Here is a 19,744-nt window from a genome sequence, read left to right as displayed (position 1 = left end):
GGGGGAAATTATTATAAGTTGATGTTAATATACTAAATTCATGGTCCAAAAGTTTTCTGTTGAATAGATACAAACTTAATAAAAAATTGTCCCTACTTTTTGAGTTTTATTAGGGATGTCTGCATAACCTGGTTCTGACTGTGGACCTGGTTTTAGGGTACAGGAAGAAAATTTGCTCCATATCATTATTTCAAAAATAATAAAATCTATATATTTTCATTACTGTTATCTGCATTTCATACTAGGGTACTTTACCTAAAATTAAAACCACTGGCATTAGAGCTGCTAGTTCAGAGTACTGGCCCACTTTTTATTCCAATTCCAACACAATTATGTGGTGAGTTGCTTTGCTGCTAAGTAAATCTGGTAACACTTTATATTAGGCTACACGTATTCACCATTAACCAGTTACTTATTAGCATGCATATTGGCTCTTTATTAATCATTGTAAAGCACTTATTATATTATATACATGTTCTACAGCTACTAGTCCATTAACTAAGAGTTTTCCCTCAGTAACCTCGTAATTACTGTTTACTGATTGTAAGTAAGGACATTGTTGTACATGAATTATGATAAATATACATGTTAATATGCTTTGCTCAGTATGGACCTTACAAGGTACTAGTAGCAATTATTCTCCCTTACTGACACTTGATAAATATTGTCATTTCTTACACAAAAGAAGACAAAACTGCAAGTGTTAATAGTGTCCAAATAAGTCTAAATAAAGTGTCTGTAACTCAGAATGTGTTCCCTTTTCTAAAGTGAGGTCTTGATCATCAGTTTCGTGTTTAGTTATGTAACAAAAGACCATATTTATCAGGTGTTAATAAGGGAGAATTACTTTTCTAGTGTTACTACTACCTTACAAGGTCAATATTAAGATCATAAATTCTTGTACAACAACTTCCTTACTTATTATCAGTAAGCAGGATGGACTTGTAGTCCATGTCCATGTCATGCTTCATAATCACTAATAACTTTCCAATATGCATGTGAATAAGCAACTAGTTAATGGCGAATATGTGTAATATAAAGTGATACCATAAATTTTGTTTTGGATTTCTTCTCTGTACAGTAATCAAATGGAGTAAACAAAACAAAAACATTGATCAAGTACTGGACTGATAGGCAGTGTCAATTATAGTTTAAAAAAAAAAAAGAATAAAATTGTTGTTACTTGTCCATAATCCTAACACATTACAGAGTTACAGTTTTAATTTTCCCTTGTTAATTGGAAAATATTGCATGTGGAATAACATCCACATGCATCCACATGTGGTATCAATTATCAGTTGCACACAGTGCACACAAATACACAATTACTGAAGTTGTCAAGACTTTTACAGTTTTGGTCACACCCACGTGTGGTCAGGTGCAAAACCTGCACACAGTTCCAAGGAGTAAAGTAGGCTGTACATTCATAGGTGTGAAGCATGGCACTCAGTATTGCAAGTTAACAAGATAATTTCAATGTATTGTCTTGAAATGTTTTCATGGCAATCAGACTAATTATAATAGCACTAACTGAAGAATAGAATAGAATAGAACCTAGTTTTCCCCCAGAATAGAAAATTATGTTTGGCTCACCAAAATATGAAAGCCACTTGAACATGTAACAAATAAAATAAGAGTCATATAAAACAAATGTATAAACAAGATACTACTGAGACTAAGAAACACTTAAGTGTTGAGTACACTACAGTACACAAGTTAAAAACTACACTAAATGTTTCTCAGTTTTTTAGATTAAAATACTGATTGTACTTGGAATAAAAGACTTTTTCAAAAATAGTTTTGGTTGCCAAAGGAACCAGCTAAAATCTTAATAGATGGCATCATGGGAGCACAAGACCTTTAAAAATGATTTTCATAACAATTAACTGTATGCTTTATTTGGTATATTTGTAATGGTAATAAATGGTAATTAAGTATAGAGAAGCATTTACAGTAGCAAAAGCAGTGCCCAATGTACTGTACATGTGTATATAGCCAAAGCTGGGTTTAGATACCAGTTCCTTGATGTTCATTGATGGGTCAAGCAATCATAAAAATGATATGTTGCAGTTTAAAATCAGTGCATATAAAATTACTGCTGTAGTAATAATACAAGAGCAGTAACCATTCATGATAGCACACAAACAGATACAGAAAACAGAATAATACAGACCATAAAAATAAAACATTTTAGCATGAACAGAAATAATGACTAGTTAGTGATTACAGTTCTGGGCTTTCTGATTCTGCTGGGATGTAGGGAATTCCAGAGGGTTGTACCCTATGATGCCCAGCATGTTGTAAGCCCTGCAAAGGGACTGGCTTGTAAACCATCTTCATCCAATCTCAGTGTGTTCGCAACTCATTCACTACCCAGTGCTTCAGCATTCTTTCACCATCTCTACATACTTTTGCCCTCTTCCCACCCACTGGCCCAGTGCTAACCTACTGGATAACAGTGAGTTCTAAGACATGCCTGGCCTTAGTGTTGTTGTGTCAGCAGTTTTATGGGAACTCCAGTTGCTTCCCTGGTCGACCTTCAGGTCCCAGTCTTGGACTGCTACTAGCACGCTACAGGAAGTGGTCCTGGCAACTGATGTTGATTTCTGGTGAAAGCAATGGAATTTTCACAGGATGGATTGGCTAATCGCACTGCAGACTGTGTCCACTATTGTCTTGTCGGGATGTACTCCAGGGTCTCCCCTCTGGCATAGATAGCATGCTGGTGACTCCACTTTCCCCCAGCAAAACAAGCTGGGATTAAGAATTTTATTTGATGAGGTTTTGCTTTCCAAGGCTTGGCCCATGAGACTTTGTTCTTAACCACTTGCTCACATCTTGTGCATGACACCTGGTGCTGCATCCTGCTAGATGACTTCTCCTTCTTTGATTCTAACACCTCATACTGGATCAGCAACCTCTTTTCCCTCCCCTGGGCCCAACTTTAACAACATGAAGAAAACCAACATGCCATTATTCATATAGGTAAGTTTATTAGCTCAGAATAAATACATGAGTCATGATAATGTTCACATACATGGGTATAAAAATCTGTTCTTATCCAGCTAATGTTAGGTTGTTGGATTCAATGACCAAAGGACATGAATATATTTTCACTTTCATTAAAAAGAGAGAAAGAAAAGCACTGTGGTGGCAATATGCTGGAAAGACCTGATCTTCATTTGTCATGTGAAAAATCCTGGCAAAGGTTCCTTACTCATATACAAGACCAGACTCTTTAGTATCTAAGTGTTCTTTTTTCACATTTTGTCAGTAGTTGGCTGGCGCGGTAGCAAAGGCTAAACTTTTCCTTTTACAATATGTGTGCATCACAGAAATCAGACTGCAATATCTGAAGTGTAATAATGAGTTTAATTAATTTTCTAAACCAAGGGTAGAAAAAAGCATAGATCACTGGATTCAGACAGGAGTTACAATAAAGTAGCCACACCCCAAAAAATGGAAATGCCACACTGGCATGCAAGAGAGGCCAGGACAGTGTCCTTGACTTGTGTGGCTTGAAATTCATATGTCCAGTGCTCTTCATCCTGGACAGGACAGTTTGCAGCAGACAAGAAATGTCATCCACATACTAGGTCCTTATTGGGCAAAGGCTCCTAACTACAAGCGGACCTGGTGTAGTACTGTCCCATATTCAGTGGCCAGGTCTAACCATAAAATGTGCAGCTCTTCTTTCTCCTCCTTAGTGATCTGGATTCAATTCAATTCAATTTTATTTATATAGCGCCAAATCACAACAAAAGTCATCTCAAGGCATCATAAAGAGCAGGTCTAGACCATACTCTTTAAAATAGGTATTTGGATCTGTTCCCAAATAATTTACACATGGTCCACACAGCGTGGGAAACTTGAGACCCTGGCCTTCTGGCAGATCGTGTCGATATAGCAATTGTCCATCAAGTATGTGGTCATCCTTTTTGCCATCACAGAGAAGAATATCTTTACCCCAATATTTAATACGACTATGCTCATTAATTGGCCAAAGGTCTTGGTGTTCTTCTTTTTGGGAGTAGAGACTACCACTGCCCTTTGCCACTCCAAAGGGATGCTCAGCTCAGACTAGGTAATTCTCATGAGCGTCCAGAGGAGCATGTGGACTCTTGGGCAGTTCTTGAACAACTTGTATTGTATTCCATTTGGTCTTGATCTTACTCACAAGCTCACCTGCCTAACCCCGCTGACTTTGGGGAGTGACACATCAGACAGGGTTGACAAAGATTAACTAACCCATCCACATGATAAACAGCAGTAAACACACTGCTCCTTCAGTCAGTTCTGATGGTTTCTGCAGTTGGTGATGCAGTGTTTGCTGGTGTGTGGTTGACTCAAAGCCGGCAAAGAAGTTGTTAAGCTCCTCTGCCAGTGTGCTGCTGCTGTTGCTGGAGGATGTGGGGCGCTGGCCTCTGTAGTTGGTTAAGGCCTGGATGCCCCTCCACATCTGTCGTGGGTTGTTGTCCATCAGATAGGCCTCTGTCTTCTTCCTGTAGGCCTCCTTTGCCTGTCGGATGCCTCTCTTCAGGTTGGCTCTGGCAGTGCTGTACAGTGAGCTGTCCCTTGTCCTGAAGGCTGCATTATGCTCTCTGATCAGGGCCTGGACTTCACTTGTCATCCAGGGTTTCCTGTTTGGAAAGACCCAAATGCATTTGTTGTCTTTGTGTGTGTCTCAAGGTCCTGATGTTCAAAGATGTTCCATTCTGTGCAAGCAAAGCAGTCCTGTAGCTGGAGGAGAGCATCTTCAGGCCAGGTTTTGATGGTTTGGGTGCTTGGTTGTGATTGCTTTCTGAGGGGAGTGTAGGCCAGGATGAGGAGCAGGGAGAGATGGTCGGATTGTCCTAGGTGGAGGAGGAGCTATCTGTGATTGTAGCTCGTCCATCTTGTTTACAAGGTTTGTGGGATTGTCTCTGTAGCTGAGCTAGTAGACCCGCCTCCGTCGTCTGTAGGGCCTGACAACAATCCATAGAGCTCCCGGTGGTCTGGCTATCTCCCATGGGATGTTGTGTGTCCAGTGTCAGTGTTGAACTGAAGTCTGATGTCAGTCATGTTCTGTCTGCTGTAGGCTATGTGAGCATGACATAGCCTGAAAAACCACTAGAATAAACACAGGAAAAAAAACAAAATAGTGCACAGAAGTAGGGAGCCTCAAGCCGCTGCGTCCATGCGCGCCACCATCTTGATTTGTTGAATTTGTATTTGTTTACTCCTCTCTAATAGCTGAAAAATGGTAAATGGACTGCACTTATATAGCAAAAGCGCTTCACACCATAGATCACATTCACCCATTCACACACACATTCATACAGCACTTGTTCTATATATTGTAATAAATAGTAGTTTAGTCAGAGACTCTACCACAAAAAATACTGATAAAACAACAAACTTTATTTCATAAGTATTGCAATTTAAAATGGGATGCATTAGATTAAGCCTAGGGGGTAAAGGATCAAAGGATGTAAACACATCAGACAATCAGATCACTTCAAAACCTAGAATTCATGTAAACCCAGAGGCCCAGTGTGATTGTCCCAGCCCAGGACTTCACTCAGCCTCCCCCCAGCTTCTCCCCTGCCCCACAATAATAAAACACAACAAATATAATTTAAAATAAGCACTAAACTTGCTTGTCCCATGTCTTATGGGCTTGTGGCACTGTCCGACTTCCAAGAGCTGCGGAGCAACAGTGGCGTCCTGTCAAGACAGCTTGCTATTGGTCAACGGGGATGAATTCACATAAATTCAAACTAATTAAGTTGGCTCTATTACAAACTGGTCACATGTACTGTGTACTATACTGCTTTCTCACTATGTACTCCTGATGTTCGTGTTAGTTCAAAGAAGCAGGATAAAAGGCAAGTGCAACTTCTATTAGAGACAACAAATTTTTAATGATAAAAGCCCTGTGCTATATTAGGTTAGGGGGTGGGGGGATTCATCACTCAAATACTGAGTTAACTTGGTAAGACCAAGCAAGTAACTTTAACAACATGAAGATGACATACATTCATTCATTTATTATCTATACTGCTTATCTGTTAATGGTCGCGGGGGTGCTGGAGCCTCTCGCCCAATATCAGCTGGGATAGGCTCCAGCACCCTGTATGGATCGCCAGTCCACCGCAGGGCCAAGACATATAGACAAACAACCATTCACACCTACGGGACAATTTAGAGTCACCGATTAATCTAACAAGCATGTCTTTGGACTATTTAACAAGTGAAAAATCCAGACAAAGGTTCTGTGCTAATACACAACTTAGTAAAGAGCAGATTCTTCAGCCATTGGTGTTGTCCAGCTCTTTCCTTAAATATTGTCCTTAATTAGATGGTGAAGTATTGTATGACAGCAAAACCTTTTCTTATTAGAGCACATAGAGCACTTAAAATAAACTTTTCCTTATTTTAAGCGCTCTAAAGACATCTCTACAGTATGTGTGCATGTGAGTCATGCTGCAGTATCTTAAGTGTAACAATGAGTTTGAGTGATTTTCTATACCAGGGATAGAAAAAAGCATAGATCACTGGATTTAGACAAGAGTTACAATAAAGTATCCAGGCCCCAAAATATGTGTCCTGGCCTGTGAGAGAGGCATAAAAATAAGGACAAAAACATATTAGAAACACAACTACAAGAACACCAAGAGTCCTGGCTGCTTTTCTCTCAGATTTCTTTGCAGTTACACTAACTGAGCCCTGGAGTGTGACAGCTGCAATATGAGACCTCATTGCTCGAGCCTGAGACACAGCCACCACAAATACTTTCATATACAGAAGTATGATGACAGCAATAGGGCCAATAAAGGTCAGTATGATATCAACAGCTCCTGTTATGGAGTCAATTACAACTACACACTCTCCATAGCACGTATTATATCTATCTGGATGTTTTAGGAAGGCATTCAGTATCACACCATTATATAAAACAGAACAGGCCCAACACAGACAAACACTAATTTGAACTCTTTTTTGAGTGACTTTGGTGGGGTAACACAAAGGGTCACAAATGGCCACATATCGGTCAACTGATATGAGCACCATGTTACCCACTGAGGCAGATGTAAGGATAAAAGAGGCATAATAAAACAGTCCACACATGAAGCTTCCCAAAAACCAGCAGCCCCCTCTAAGGAAGATTCGAACTGGCATCAACAGGAGGCCAACGAGGAAGTCTGCGACAGCCAGAGAAAGGAGCAGGAGGTTGGTAGAGGTGTGGAGCTGCCTGGAGAGAAAGAATATCATCACTGAATGAATTATTGTATGGAGCGGTTGTGGAAGTTCTAAAAATATTATTATCTGCAACAGTATGAACAGTCAAATAAAGAAAGTATGAATAGTATACAATGTGCAGTAACATTTTTAAATAGTTAGCACATGCTCTTCAAAAGTTTTGTATACTACTGTATACATTTAATGTGTGTATGTAGTAGAGTTTGGATTCTAACATATCATTAGCATCAATGAGAGAGTTATTCATTGTGGTAGTAGGAGTACTAGTAATACTATGTGTAAGTAAGTATGTTTAATGCAAAATACATTTTAATACACAATTTAGTGTTTGATATTAAGAGAAATAACAATCCTTTTAGATTATGCATGTAGGTTTATTTTAATGCCTGAAGTGGGAGATAGAGATGATGACCAGCAGGTTGAGAATCACAGTGAGCAAAGAGATGCAGGACAGCAGGATGTAAAGGAATACAGTCTCAGCACGATGCTGCAGTTGCTTCTTGCATGAGGTATTCAGGAGCTGTGGAAAGCAGAGTTCAGCTCCTTCCAGGGTCTCCATAATCAGAGAGAGAAAAAAAAGAGGAGAAGCTGGAGAGCTCTGGCAGTTTTCTGGCCAAGATTCTCCATCATAAAGCTAATTATCTTGCCCCTCCTTCTTTTCTCAAAACCAAAACAGTTGCAACTGTTCTATGATGTAATGCTCAAATACATTTACCATCACTTTAAAGCATGAACTTGTGGTCTCCTCTGTAAATTTAAATTAAGATTCATGGAAACTTTGTATGATCTTTTAAGTCAACATGGAGCCCTGTCTTCAAATCACTAGTAACTACAATTACTGCCTGTGGAGAGAACCCACTAATACTAGAGGTCAGATGGCAAGGTGTTAAAGCCCCCTCACAGCTTAGGTCAGGGTCAGTTTATTTATTTATTGTCAATTTGATAACACACACACACACTAAAAAAAAAACAAAAACAGAGTCATAGTCCTTGAAACCCCATTAGTATGATATGAGGTGTGATCAAAAAGCTATGAGACTGTACCTATAACAATTAAAAACTGTAGCTCACTTAAATTTGGCCTTTGTCCCCTTTGAAGTAGTCACCTGGTGCAGCGATGTGCTGCTCCCAGCACTCCAGGTTCTTCCACTGCAAAGACTACTGTTTGGTCATAGCTGTAGACTCAACTCTTATCACAGGTGATGATCCTTGACATGAAGTCATCCCAGGCCTATTGACAGCGATCCTTGCAGATTTCAATACAACACCACTTCTGTCCATGAAAAAAACTGCAAATGCACACCCACAAAAACACATATAACACAGATCGCTCACCATAACATGAAATACTGACCAAAGAAAGTTATTGCTGGCACCTGCTGAATGAACATTTCTGTGCCGTGCTCCATCTGTTTGCAACAGGAAGAGTCTTGGCGCTTTTTGATCGCACTTTGGGGGCAGGTATTGTGCTGTTTATGAAATGAAAAAACTGGAGAGATGCCCCCCAAAAAAGGATGTAAGAAGAAGAATTTCAGCAGCAATGAAACTGACATACTGTTAAATAAACATAAATGTGATTTTTAATTATAATTATAATTCCACCTGTTGATTTAGCGTAACTGCCAATGATGATGGTATTCAGCCTCTTTGCCACCAGGCAGCACCCATGTGTGGTCATGCTCCAGATTTGAGGTACAAAATTATGCCAGTCAGTATTGCTTTGGCAAGAAGTTAATGATCTTACTTAAGTGTTTTGTCTTTAGATGTTTTCTAAATGTTGGCGTGTTCTGTACAGATGAAGATTGAACAGTTTGTTGATAGTAATTAACAATGTTAATCATATTATTAATGATGAATAACAAACTTCTGGGAGGGCTGATAGTGCTCTTGCCAGGCCTTGCTTCCCTACCATCAGCAGCAGAGCTACTGTTGTCACATTGTTTGTGTTTTAAAAAAACATTGATATTTCTGCCTGATTTTCAGAGTTTTGGGGTTGATTTCTGTCCATTTTTGAGTTTACAGAGGCCTTTACATGAGCACAACATACACACCATATAGTAAAAGTACACATACATACTCAAGTGGGCCTAGAAAGCAGTGAAAATGTCATACAGCTTCAATTGTATGTTCCAACATATAGTTTGTTGATAAAACCTTGGAATTGGAATTGTGTATTACAGCAGGTTATCTTTGATAGTGTATTTGTAAGGCTATTCTTCAAATCAAATCTTTGACTAACGTCAATCTGCAACCTGATAACCTGTCGTGGATTATTAGGATATAACTAACAGCTGGGGCGGATCTAGGTATCAGGATCCAGGGCTAAGCCAGAAACATTTTTTTGGGTGGTGTTCAGATTTAAATTTTACTGCAATGTGTGAGTGTAAAATTAGCGGGCTAATTCTTTTTTTTTTAACAACTAGTTCCACTGGGCCAGCGATTACGGCACTGAAGTTTTCAAGCAGAGAACCAGTATAAGGGCAGTAACAAGTCTATCTCTACCTCCCCCTTATATGGACTAGGTTTTTGTAATTAGATACACCTAGATTGCCACTACATAGCAGCTGGACACATCTGAGCTGAAGTTATGGAGAGGATGATGTTCTCTCTCTCTCTCTCTCTCTCTCTCTCTCTCTCTCTCTCTCTCTCTCTCTGCCTCCGTGTCTCCCATCATCTGTAACATATTTCATCTGTTTATGGTCCTTACAATCAGGCACGTCTGACTCATCCTCGTTGGCTTTGCCGTTTCTTTCTAGTCTAAATCTTCCCATCTGGCTCTGTGTGGCTGTAGCATTTCTGGTATAGTTATACTGAGCTGATTACACATTCCTTTTGCGCATAGTAGAAGAACACTCCTTTCCCACACAGTACTGTGAACTGGCTATGGCTCAGTCGATAGAGTGGGTCACTCACTAGCCAAAAGGTCAGTGGTTTGATCCCCTCCAGTCTGTATGCATTTTCTTAAGGAAATGCATTTTCTAGAACCAATCCAACAATTGGATGGCATCCTTTTTTATGCACCTATTGCCATGAGCAATGACAGTGGCTTGCAGTGGTTGGCAGCAATCACATGCAGTTTTTGTCAGAAAATGCAAAAAGATCTAGTTATTAATAGATCCGGGGGTTTTTAGAAAACATTTGGGGCTTCAGTCCCAGAAGCCAACCCCTAATGCTGCTCCTGATTAACAGATTCAACAGAAGAATATACAGTTATTTCAGGGTTTTACCTTTTATTCTTATATCAATATATGATGATAGATGGAAAAAGCAGCTCTTTTCCAGCTAATGTAAAGTTGTTGGATTCAGCAAGTCAAAGATCTGAACAATATTTCAACTTTACTTTAAAAAAAGAAAAAGAACCAGATGATGACATGCTGGAAGAATTGCTCCTTACTCCTAAAACCATTTTCAAACCTTTGCCCCATGCTCTGATCCAGCAAGTCAGTCTCTAGTACAGTAGATCTTGCAGAGCATTTTGTTATCTCCGAAGTGAAAAGAAAACAGAGTATTTAAAGAGAAGTGGACAGATACATAGTGTTTATTTTTTCTCTGTTTGACAATCCGTCTTCTACAGTATGTGTGCATAACAGGAATCAGGTTGCAATATCTGAAGTGTAACAATGAGTTTAATAGATTTTCTAAACCAGGGATAGAAAAAAGCATAGATCACTGGATTTAGACAGGAGTTACAATAAAGTAGCCAGCCCCCAAAAATTGAAAATGCCATATTGGCTGACGTGTCCTGGCCCACGAGAGAGGGATAAAAATATGGACAAAAACATATTAGAAACACAACCACAACAACACCAAGAGTCCTGGCTGCTTTTCTCTCAGATTTCTTTGCAGTTACACTAACTGAGCCCTGGACTGTGATAGCTGTAATATGAGACCTCATTGCTTGAGCCTGAGACACAGCCACCACAAATACTTTTGCATACATAAATATAATGACAGCAATGGGACCAATAAAGGTCAATATGACATCAACAGCTCCTGTTATGGAGTCAATTACAACTAGACACTCTCCATAGCACGTATTATATCTATCTGGATGTTTTAGGAAGGCATTCAGTATCACACCATCATATAAAACAGAACAGACCCAACACAGACAAACACTAATTTGAACTCTTTTTTGAGTGACTTTGGTGGGGTAACACAAAGGGTCACAAATGGCCACATATCGGTCAACTGATATGAGCACCATGTTACCCACTGAGGCAGATGTAAGGATAAAAGAGGCATAGTAAAACAGTCCACACATGAAGCTTCCCAAAAACCAGCAGCCCCCTCTAAGGAAGGATTCGAACTGGCATCAACAGGAGGCCAACGAGGAAGTCTGCGACAGCCAGAGAAAGGAGCAGGAGGTTGGTAGAGGTGTGGAGCTGCCTGGAGAGAAAGAATATCATCACTGAATGAATTATTGTATGGAGCGGTTGTGGAAGTTCTAAAAATATTATTATCTGCAACAGTATGAACAGTCAAATAAAGAAAGTATGAATAGTATACAATGTGCAGTAACATTTTTAAATAGTTAGCACATGCTCTTCAAAAGTTTTGTATACTACTGTATACATTTAATGTGTGTATGTAGTAGAGTTTGGATTCTAACATATCATTAGCATCAATGAGAGAGTTATTCATTGTGGTAGTAGGAGTACTAGTAATACTATGTGTAAGTAAGTATGTTTAATGCAAAATACATTTTAATACACAATTTAGTGTTTGATATTAAGAGAAATAACAATCCTTTTAGATTATGCATGTAGGTTTATCTTAATGCCTGAAGTGGGAGATAGAGATGATGACCAGCAGGTTGAGAATCACAGTGAGCAAAGAGATGCAGGACAGCAGGATGTAAAGGAATACAGTCTCAGCACGATGCTGCAGTTGCTTCTTGCATGAGGTATTCAGGAGCTGTGGAAAGCAGAGTTCAGCTCCTTCCAGGGTCTCCATAATCAGAGAGAGAAAAAAAAGAGGAGAAGCTGGAGAGCTCTGGCAGTTTTCTGGCCAAGATTCTCCATCATAAAGCTAATTATCTTGCCCCTCCTTCTTTTCTCAAAACCAAAACAGTTGCAACTGTTCTATGATGTAATGCTCAAATACATTTACCATCACTTTAAAGCATGAACTTGTGGTCTCCTCTGTAAATTTAAATTAAGATTCATGGAAACTTTGTATGATCTTTTAAGTCAACATGGAGCCCTGTCTTCAAATCACTAGTAACTACAATTACTGCCTGTGGAGAGAACCCACTAATACTAGAGGTCAGATGGCAAGGTGTTAAAGCCCCCTCACAGTTTAGGTCAGGGTCAGTTTATTTATTTATTGTCAATTTGATAACACACACACACACTAAAAAAAAAACAAAAACAGAGTCATAGTCCTTGAAACCCCATTAGTATGATATGAGGTGTGATCAAAAATCTATGAGACTGTACCTATAACAATTAAAAACTGTAGCTCACTTAAATTTGGCCTTTGTCCCCTTTGAAGTAGTCACCTGGTGCAGCGATGTGCTGCTCCCAGCACTCCAGGTTCTTCCACTGCAAAGACTACTGTTTGGTCATAGCTGTAGACTCAACTCTTATCACAGGTGATGATCCTTGACATGAAGTCATCCCAGGCCTATTGACAGCGGATCCTGCATCCTTGCAGATTTCAATACAACACCACTTCTGTCCATGAAAAAAACTGCAAATGCACACCCACAAAAACACATATAACACAGATCACTCACCATAACATGAAATACTGACCAAAGAAAGTTATTGCTGGCACCTGCTGAATGAACATTTCTGTGCCGTGCTCCATCTGTTTGCAACAGGAAGAGTCTTGGCGCTTTTTGATCGCACTTTGGGGGCAGGTATTGTGCTGTTTATGAAATGAAAAAACTGGAGAGATGCCCCCCAAAAAAGGATGTAAGAAGAAGAATTTCAGCAGCAATGAAACTGACATACTGTTAAATAAACATAAATGTGATTTTTAATTATAATTATAATTCCACCTGTTGATTTAGCGTAACTGCCAATGATGATGGTATTCAGCCTCTTTGCCACCAGGCAGCACCCATGTGTGGTCATGCTCCAGATTTGAGGTACAAAATTATGCCAGTCAGTATTGCTTTGGCAAGAAGTTAATGATCTTACTTAAGTGTTTTGTCTTTAGATGTTTTCTAAATGTTGGCGTGTTCTGTACAGATGAAGACTGAACAGTTTGTTGATAGTAATTAACAATGTTAATCATATTATTAATGATGAATAACAAACTTCTGGGAGGGCTGATTAGTGCCTTGCCAGGCCTTGCTTCCCTACCATCAGCAGCAGAGCTACTGTTGTCACATTGAATTCAGTGTTCAAAAATATCAATTGATATTTCTGCTGATTTTAAACACAACAGAGTTTTGGGGTTGATTTCTGTCCATTTTTGAGTTTACAGAGGCCTTTACATGAGCACAACATACACACCATATAGTAAAAGTACACATACATACTCAAGTGGGCCTAAAAAGCAGTGAAAGTGTCATACAACTTCAACTGTATGTTCCAACATATAGTTTGTTGATAAAACCTTGGAATTGGAATTGTATTACAGCAGTTATCTTGATAGTGTATTTGTAAGCTATTCTTCAAATCAAATCTTTGACTAACGTCAATACTGCAACCTGATAACCTGTCGTGGATTATTAGGATATAACTAACAGCTGGGGCGGATCTAGATATCAGGATCCAGGGCTAAGCCAGAAACATTTTTTTGGGTGGTGTTCAGATTTAAATTTTACTGCAATGTGTGAGTATAAAATTAGCGGGCTAATTCTTTTTTTTTAACAAATAGTTCCACTGGGCCAGCGATTACGGCACTGAAGTTTTCAAGCAGAGAACCAGTATAAGGGCAGTAACAAGTCTATCTCTACCTCCCCCTTATATGGACTAGGTTTTTGTAATTAGATACACCTAGATTGCCACTACATGCCACACCTTTGTAATGCACCACTGAACTCCGTTGAAAAAAAACACCAATTTTAAGTTGGGGAATATGGCAGCTGCACCAACACCACTGCTTCGATGTGTTACTTTGCCACTTTTACTTTTACTTTACTAGCTCTTGTCCTCTGCAAATGTAACCAATGCTTCCAGTTAAACAAAAAGATATATCTCTGTAGGAGCATATCCATAATGTTGTCAGACACTTGTAATAACAATCTGAGCCTGTCAGCTCAGCTGGACACATCTGAGCTGAAGTTATGGAGAGGATGATGTTCTCTCTCTCTCTCTCTCTCTCTCTCTTCTCTCTCTCTCTGCCTCCGTGTCTCCCATCATCTGTAACATATTTCATCTGTTTATGGTCCTTACAATCAGGTACGTCTGACTCATCCTTGTTGGCTTTGCCGTTTCTTTCTAGTCTAAATCTTCCCATCTGGCTCTGTGTGGCTGTAGCATTTCTGGTATAGTTATACTGAGCTGATTACACATTCCTTTTGCGCATAGTAGAAAAACACTCCTTTCCCACACAGTACTGTGAACCGGCTGCGGCTCAGTCGATAGAGTGGGTCACTCACTAGCCAAAAGGTCAGTGGTTTGATCCCCTCCAGTCTGTATGCATTTTCTTAAGGAAATGCATTTTCTAGAACCAATCCAACAATTGGATGGTATCCTTTTTTACGCACCTATTGCCATGAGCAATGACAGTGGCTTGCAGTGGTTGGCAGCAATCACATGCAGTTTTTGTCAGAAAATGCAAAAAGATCTAGTTATTAATAGATCCGGGGGTTTTTAGAAAACATTTGGGGCTTCAGCCCCAGAAGCCAACCCCTAACACTACTCCTGATTAACAGATTCAACAGAAGAATATACAATTATTTCAGGGTTTTACCTTTTATTCTTATATCAATATATGATGATAGATGGAAAAAGCAGCTCTTTTCCAGCTAATGTAAGGTTGTTGGATTCAGCAAGTCAAAGATCTGAACAATATTTCAACTTTACTTTAAAAAAAAGAAAAAGAACCAGATGATGACATGCTGGAAGAATCTGCTCCTTACTTATTTAACATAACATTAAAACTTTGTCATTAATGGCTAGTGAAGTAGCGAAAGCAAACCTTTGCCCCATGCTCTGATCCAGCAAGTCAGTCTCTAGTACAGTAGATCTTAGCAGAGCATTTTGTTATCTCCGAAGTGAAAAGAAAACAGAGTATTTAAAGAGAAGTGGACAGATACATAGTGTTTATTTTTTCTCTGTTTGACAATCCGTCTTCTACAGTATGTGTGCATAACAGGAATCAGGTTGCAATATCTGAAGTGTAACAATGAGTTTAATAGATTTTCTAAACCAGGGATAGAAAAAAGCATAGATCACTGGATTTAGACAGGAGTTACAATAAAGTAGCCAGACCCCAAAAATTGAAAATGCCACACTGGCTGACGTGTCCTGGCCCACGAGAGAGGGATAAAAATATGGACAAAAACATATTAGAAACACAACCACAACAACACCAAGAGTCCTGGCTGCTTTTCTCTCAGATTTCTTTGCAGTTACACTAACTGAGCCCTGGACTGTGATAGCTGTAATATGAGACCTCATTGCTTGAGCCTGAGACACAGCCACCACAAATACTTTTGCATACATAAATATAATGACAGCAATGGGACCAATAAAGGTCAATATGACATCAACAGCTCCTGTTATGGAGTCAATTACAACTAGACACTCTCCATAGCATGTATTATATCTATCTGGATGTTTTAGGAAGGCATTCAGTATCACACCATTATATAAAACAGAACAGGCCCAACACAGACAAACACTAATTTGAACTCTTTTTTGAGTGACTTTGGTGGGGTAACACAAAGGGTCACAAATGGCCACATATCGGTCAACTGATATGAGCACCATGTTACCCACTGAGGCAGATGTAAGGATAAAAGAGGCATAGTAAAACAGTCCACACATGAAGCTTCCCAAAAACCAGCAGCCCCCTCTAAAAAGGATTTGAAGTGGCATCAACAGGAGGCCAACAAGGAAGTCTGCAACAGCCAGAGAAAGGAGCAGGAGGTTGGTAGAGGTGTGGAGCTGCCTGGAGAGAAAGAATATCATCACTGAACGTATTATTGTATGGAGCGGTTGTGGTTTAAAATATTATTATCAGCAACAGTATGAACAACACAACAACAAAAAGTATGCCCAAATACAACAGTATGCACTAACATTTTTGAATCCCTATGATGTGTTCATCAAAGGCCTGGACATGACAACAGATTGCTAGTTTTGTATACTACTGTATGTGTGTCTGGAGATATTGTCAGTTATAGTAATAAGACTACTAGTAATATTATAAAACTATGTTTAATGCAAAATACATTCCATCTGAATGGTTTAGAATATTTTCCTATCAAAATGTTATATTTTCTTAAAAATCTGTGATGTAACAGTATCTCTTTAACAAATATTTATTATAACATTTTAAGTGCTTATTTTAGGGTATGCATGTAAGTTTAGCTTAATGCCTGAAGTGAGAGATAGAGATGATGACCAGCAGGTTGAGAATCACAGTGAGCAAAGAGATGCAGGACAGCAGGATGTAAAGGAATACAGTCTCAGCACGATGCTGCAGTGGCTTCTTGCATGAGGTATTCAGGAGCTGTGGAAAGCAGAGTTCAGCTCCTTCCAGGGTCTCCATAATCAGAGAGAGAAAAAGAGTGTAGAAGCTGGAGAACTCTGGCAGCTTCCTGGCTCATGTTACCCATTGTAAAGCTGATTTATCTTGCTCCTCCCTCTTTTCCCAGAACAATTGCATCTGTTCTGTGATGTAACAATCAAATGCATTACCATGACTTGAAAGCACAAAGTTGTGGACTCCTCAAGAATATTGATTTTTTTTTAGAGTTTTAATCAACAAACTACAAAAATGAAAATTAGATATACTGAAACTTTGTATTTTTATTTTTATTTTGTTTATTTATTTATTGTCAATTTGTTGTATTGACCTGAACACTAAAAAACCATAGATCTTGAACAAAAATTAGGCCATTATGCTTTCAGGTTGTCCGCCTGTTCATCCCATTCTTATTAATGCAATATTTCAGTAATGCCCTGAGACAATTTCTTGAAATTTTTCACAAATATTCACTTGGACTCAAAGATGGACTGATTAGATTTTGGTGGTCAAAGTTCAAAGGTCAACATTGCTGTGACCTCACAAAACACATTTTTTTTTGCCTAGTGAATGCAAGATTTCAGAACACCTTGAGGGAATGATGATGATGAACTAAGTCAATTTTGGTGGTCAAAGGTTAAGGTCACTGTGATTAAAACAGTTGCCATTTTATCAACACCTTAGCAAATGAAATGTCAAAGTTCTATGTGTTGCCTATTCAGGACTGTGATAACACATATGATGTCTCTTGACATATAAACAGCAGTGTGGGCTGGTTAAGATGGCACTAAGGGTCTGTGACTGACTGGCCCAAAACAATTATTATAATTTCATAGTCCATTATAAAATAGCCTACATTTGCTTCCATAACATTTATTACTTAATATTTTCACAGAAAATCCTGAGTGTTTACATTTCTTCACATTTCTTTTAACCAACATTTACTCAGTGCAGGCAAACCTTAAGCTAAATATTGATACTAAGTTACCCCTTCCCCTGCCTGGTGCCAGGCCCAACCATCTTTACTATTAAACTGTAAAAGATGGCCTTTAGCACATTTCTCGTACACGGTACCAGTCTTCCATCAGATAGTGAATTCCACCGATGGTAAGGCCTAGTGTGATATCTCTTTCATGGGTCCAAAATCCCTGACAGAGGCCCAGAATATTGACATGTAGCACATAGAAATGCATTTAAATCAATCACAAAACTGTGTTTATTAGCTTAACCAGGAGAAGCCAGGGTATCACTGGAAGGCCGACAGAGAGAGAGGCCTTCTATTGTCACAAACTTGGTGCTTGTGAAGGAATTGTCTTACTTTTGGTGTGCTTTAATATTTTCTAGGCCTCATATACATTCCAATAAACCTGGTGATAAAGACCTCCACAGTGATTTACAATGGTCTACTTTAAAGTCCAACTATGCCTGATAGTGGACATCTGAAGACACTTTTCCTGTCTGGTTGCTGGGGTGACCAAGGTCTTATAGACAAAGGTGATACAGAGATATTAACTTAGACAATACAATCCAAATCCAGTTTCAGTCAAGGATGAGCTAAGTAGAGGAAAGGACAAGATACATGTCAGAGTTATTAGGTAAGAACATGTGAATGGCAAGATTTGAATGACCAGTAGGGATTTCACACCTTTGGATTTATTTGGCCATATTTGGTACCTAAAAGTGGTGCAACCATCTGGTACTTAGGGTTATATGCCATGTTAATCCCGACATCTTTAGAACTTTGATGCAGTACTACTCTGGCACACTTGTCATTGAATTGTTCATCATTTTTCTCCACCGATGTACAGCTTGTAATAAATACTTCTGCCTGAGACATTTGAAATCCTGGTGATCATCTTTTCTCCAGCTCACAGATTTTCCTTCAGAGTGCTTGTAGTTTGACAAAAGCTGGCAATGAAGCAATAACTGCTGTCCTATTTGCAGCGTGTGAATCAGTCCAGAGTCTGTAGGACACAGCTCAGTTGAGTTTGTCTTTAGTCTGCTGTCTTCCCAAAGTCCCGAAAGAGAGATTAGTCTAGTTTTCAAGTTGTTCCTAGTTTTCATTTGTAATTATAATTAACATAGTCTACTGCTAATACAGACAGAGAGGGGAGTACCAGGGGAGGGGAACAGAGCAAGGGATGAAGGAAATAAATAAATCAGTTGTGTGATGAAGAGCTTTGATCAGAGAGGTGTCAGAGCTCTGCAGCTTCTCCTCTCTCTCTCTGACTATGGAGGCCCTGGAGGAAGCTGAACTCTGCTTTCCCCAGTTCAACACCTCCTGCAGGAAGACGATGCATCCTCACTTGGAGGCTGCAGCTCATTAACAGCCTGCTGTCCTGCATCACTCTGCTCACTGTGGTTCTTAACCTGCTGGTCATCATCTCTATCTCACACTTCAGGCAGAGATAAAATTTCCCATCATGGCCTATTTATTTTTTGGTTCCAGCCACTTAACATAGTGTCAGATTAGGTTGCTAATGAAGACATCCTTTTTTTTTTTTAAATTGTTGTTGTTACATTTGCTCCATTGCATTGCAAATCTGCTCCCCTGCTTTCCTAGGACATAAATAGTGTGTAGGACTATTCTGTAATACATAGCAATTCATACTGCCAGTATTATAACTGCTAGTAAGACTTACTTCTACAACAATACATGTAACAGTGTAACAGTGTGTTCATTGTTGATGTTCTCAATTTCAGGCAGCTCCACACCACCACCAACCTCCTCCTCCTCTCTCTGGCTGTTGCAGACTTCCTTGTGGGTTTCCTGCAGATGCCAGTTTTGCTTCTCCACAACCAAGGCTGCTGGATCCTGGGTGACCTTATATGTGCTGTGCATTACTTT

The 19,744-nt window shown here is 39.3% G+C and overlaps 3 protein-coding genes across 3 annotated transcripts; all 3 read right to left on the bottom strand.

The window, feature by feature from the left end:
- Positions 1-6,438: 6,438 nt before the first annotated feature.
- Positions 6,439-7,801, bottom strand: LOC108872802 (trace amine-associated receptor 13c-like). The gene is made up of 2 exons (XM_018660667.1): positions 7,629-7,801; positions 6,439-7,234 (listed from the first exon to the last, which is right to left on the bottom strand). The coding sequence occupies exons 1-2, from the start codon at positions 7,799-7,801 to the stop codon at positions 6,439-6,441; spliced, it is 969 nt and encodes a 322-aa protein (XP_018516183.1).
- Positions 7,802-10,810: 3,009 nt separating this feature from the next.
- LOC108872795 (trace amine-associated receptor 13c-like) lies at positions 10,811-12,198 on the bottom strand. The gene is given in 3 exon segments (XM_018660659.1): positions 10,811-11,540; positions 11,542-11,631; positions 12,026-12,198. Coding segments are annotated over 3 exon segments (993 nt in total).
- Positions 12,199-15,497: 3,299 nt separating this feature from the next.
- On the bottom strand, positions 15,498-16,920 carry LOC108872804 (trace amine-associated receptor 13c-like). The gene is made up of 2 exons (XM_018660669.1): positions 16,748-16,920; positions 15,498-16,317 (listed from the first exon to the last, which is right to left on the bottom strand). The coding sequence occupies exons 1-2, from the start codon at positions 16,918-16,920 to the stop codon at positions 15,498-15,500; spliced, it is 993 nt and encodes a 330-aa protein (XP_018516185.1).
- Between the last annotated feature and the right edge of the window lie 2,824 nt (positions 16,921-19,744).

This window comes from Lates calcarifer, linkage group LG1 (genome assembly GCF_001640805.2).
Source record: "Lates calcarifer isolate ASB-BC8 linkage group LG1, TLL_Latcal_v3, whole genome shotgun sequence".
NCBI lineage: Eukaryota > Metazoa > Chordata > Actinopteri > Centropomidae > Lates > Lates calcarifer.
The sequence above is the reverse complement of the archived record's forward strand: the minus strand, read 5'-3'. Positions and strand labels throughout refer to the sequence as shown.

What these genes read in the sequence shown, in the direction of transcription:
- LOC108872802 (XM_018660667.1), bottom strand. Translation starts at nt 7,801, where the DNA reads ATGGAGACCCTGGAAGGAGCTGAACTCTGCTTTCCACAGCTCCTGAAT. An exon ending in ATCTCTATCTCCCACTTCAG is followed by an intron (nt 7,235 to 7,628) that starts GCATTAAAATAA and finishes CTTTCTCTCCAG; the next exon opens with GCAGCTCCACACCTCTACCA.
- LOC108872804 (XM_018660669.1), bottom strand. Translation starts at nt 16,920, where the DNA reads ATGGAGACCCTGGAAGGAGCTGAACTCTGCTTTCCACAGCTCCTGAAT. An exon ending in ATCTCTATCTCTCACTTCAG is followed by an intron (nt 16,318 to 16,747) that starts GCATTAAGCTAA and finishes CTTTCTCTCCAG; the next exon opens with GCAGCTCCACACCTCTACCA.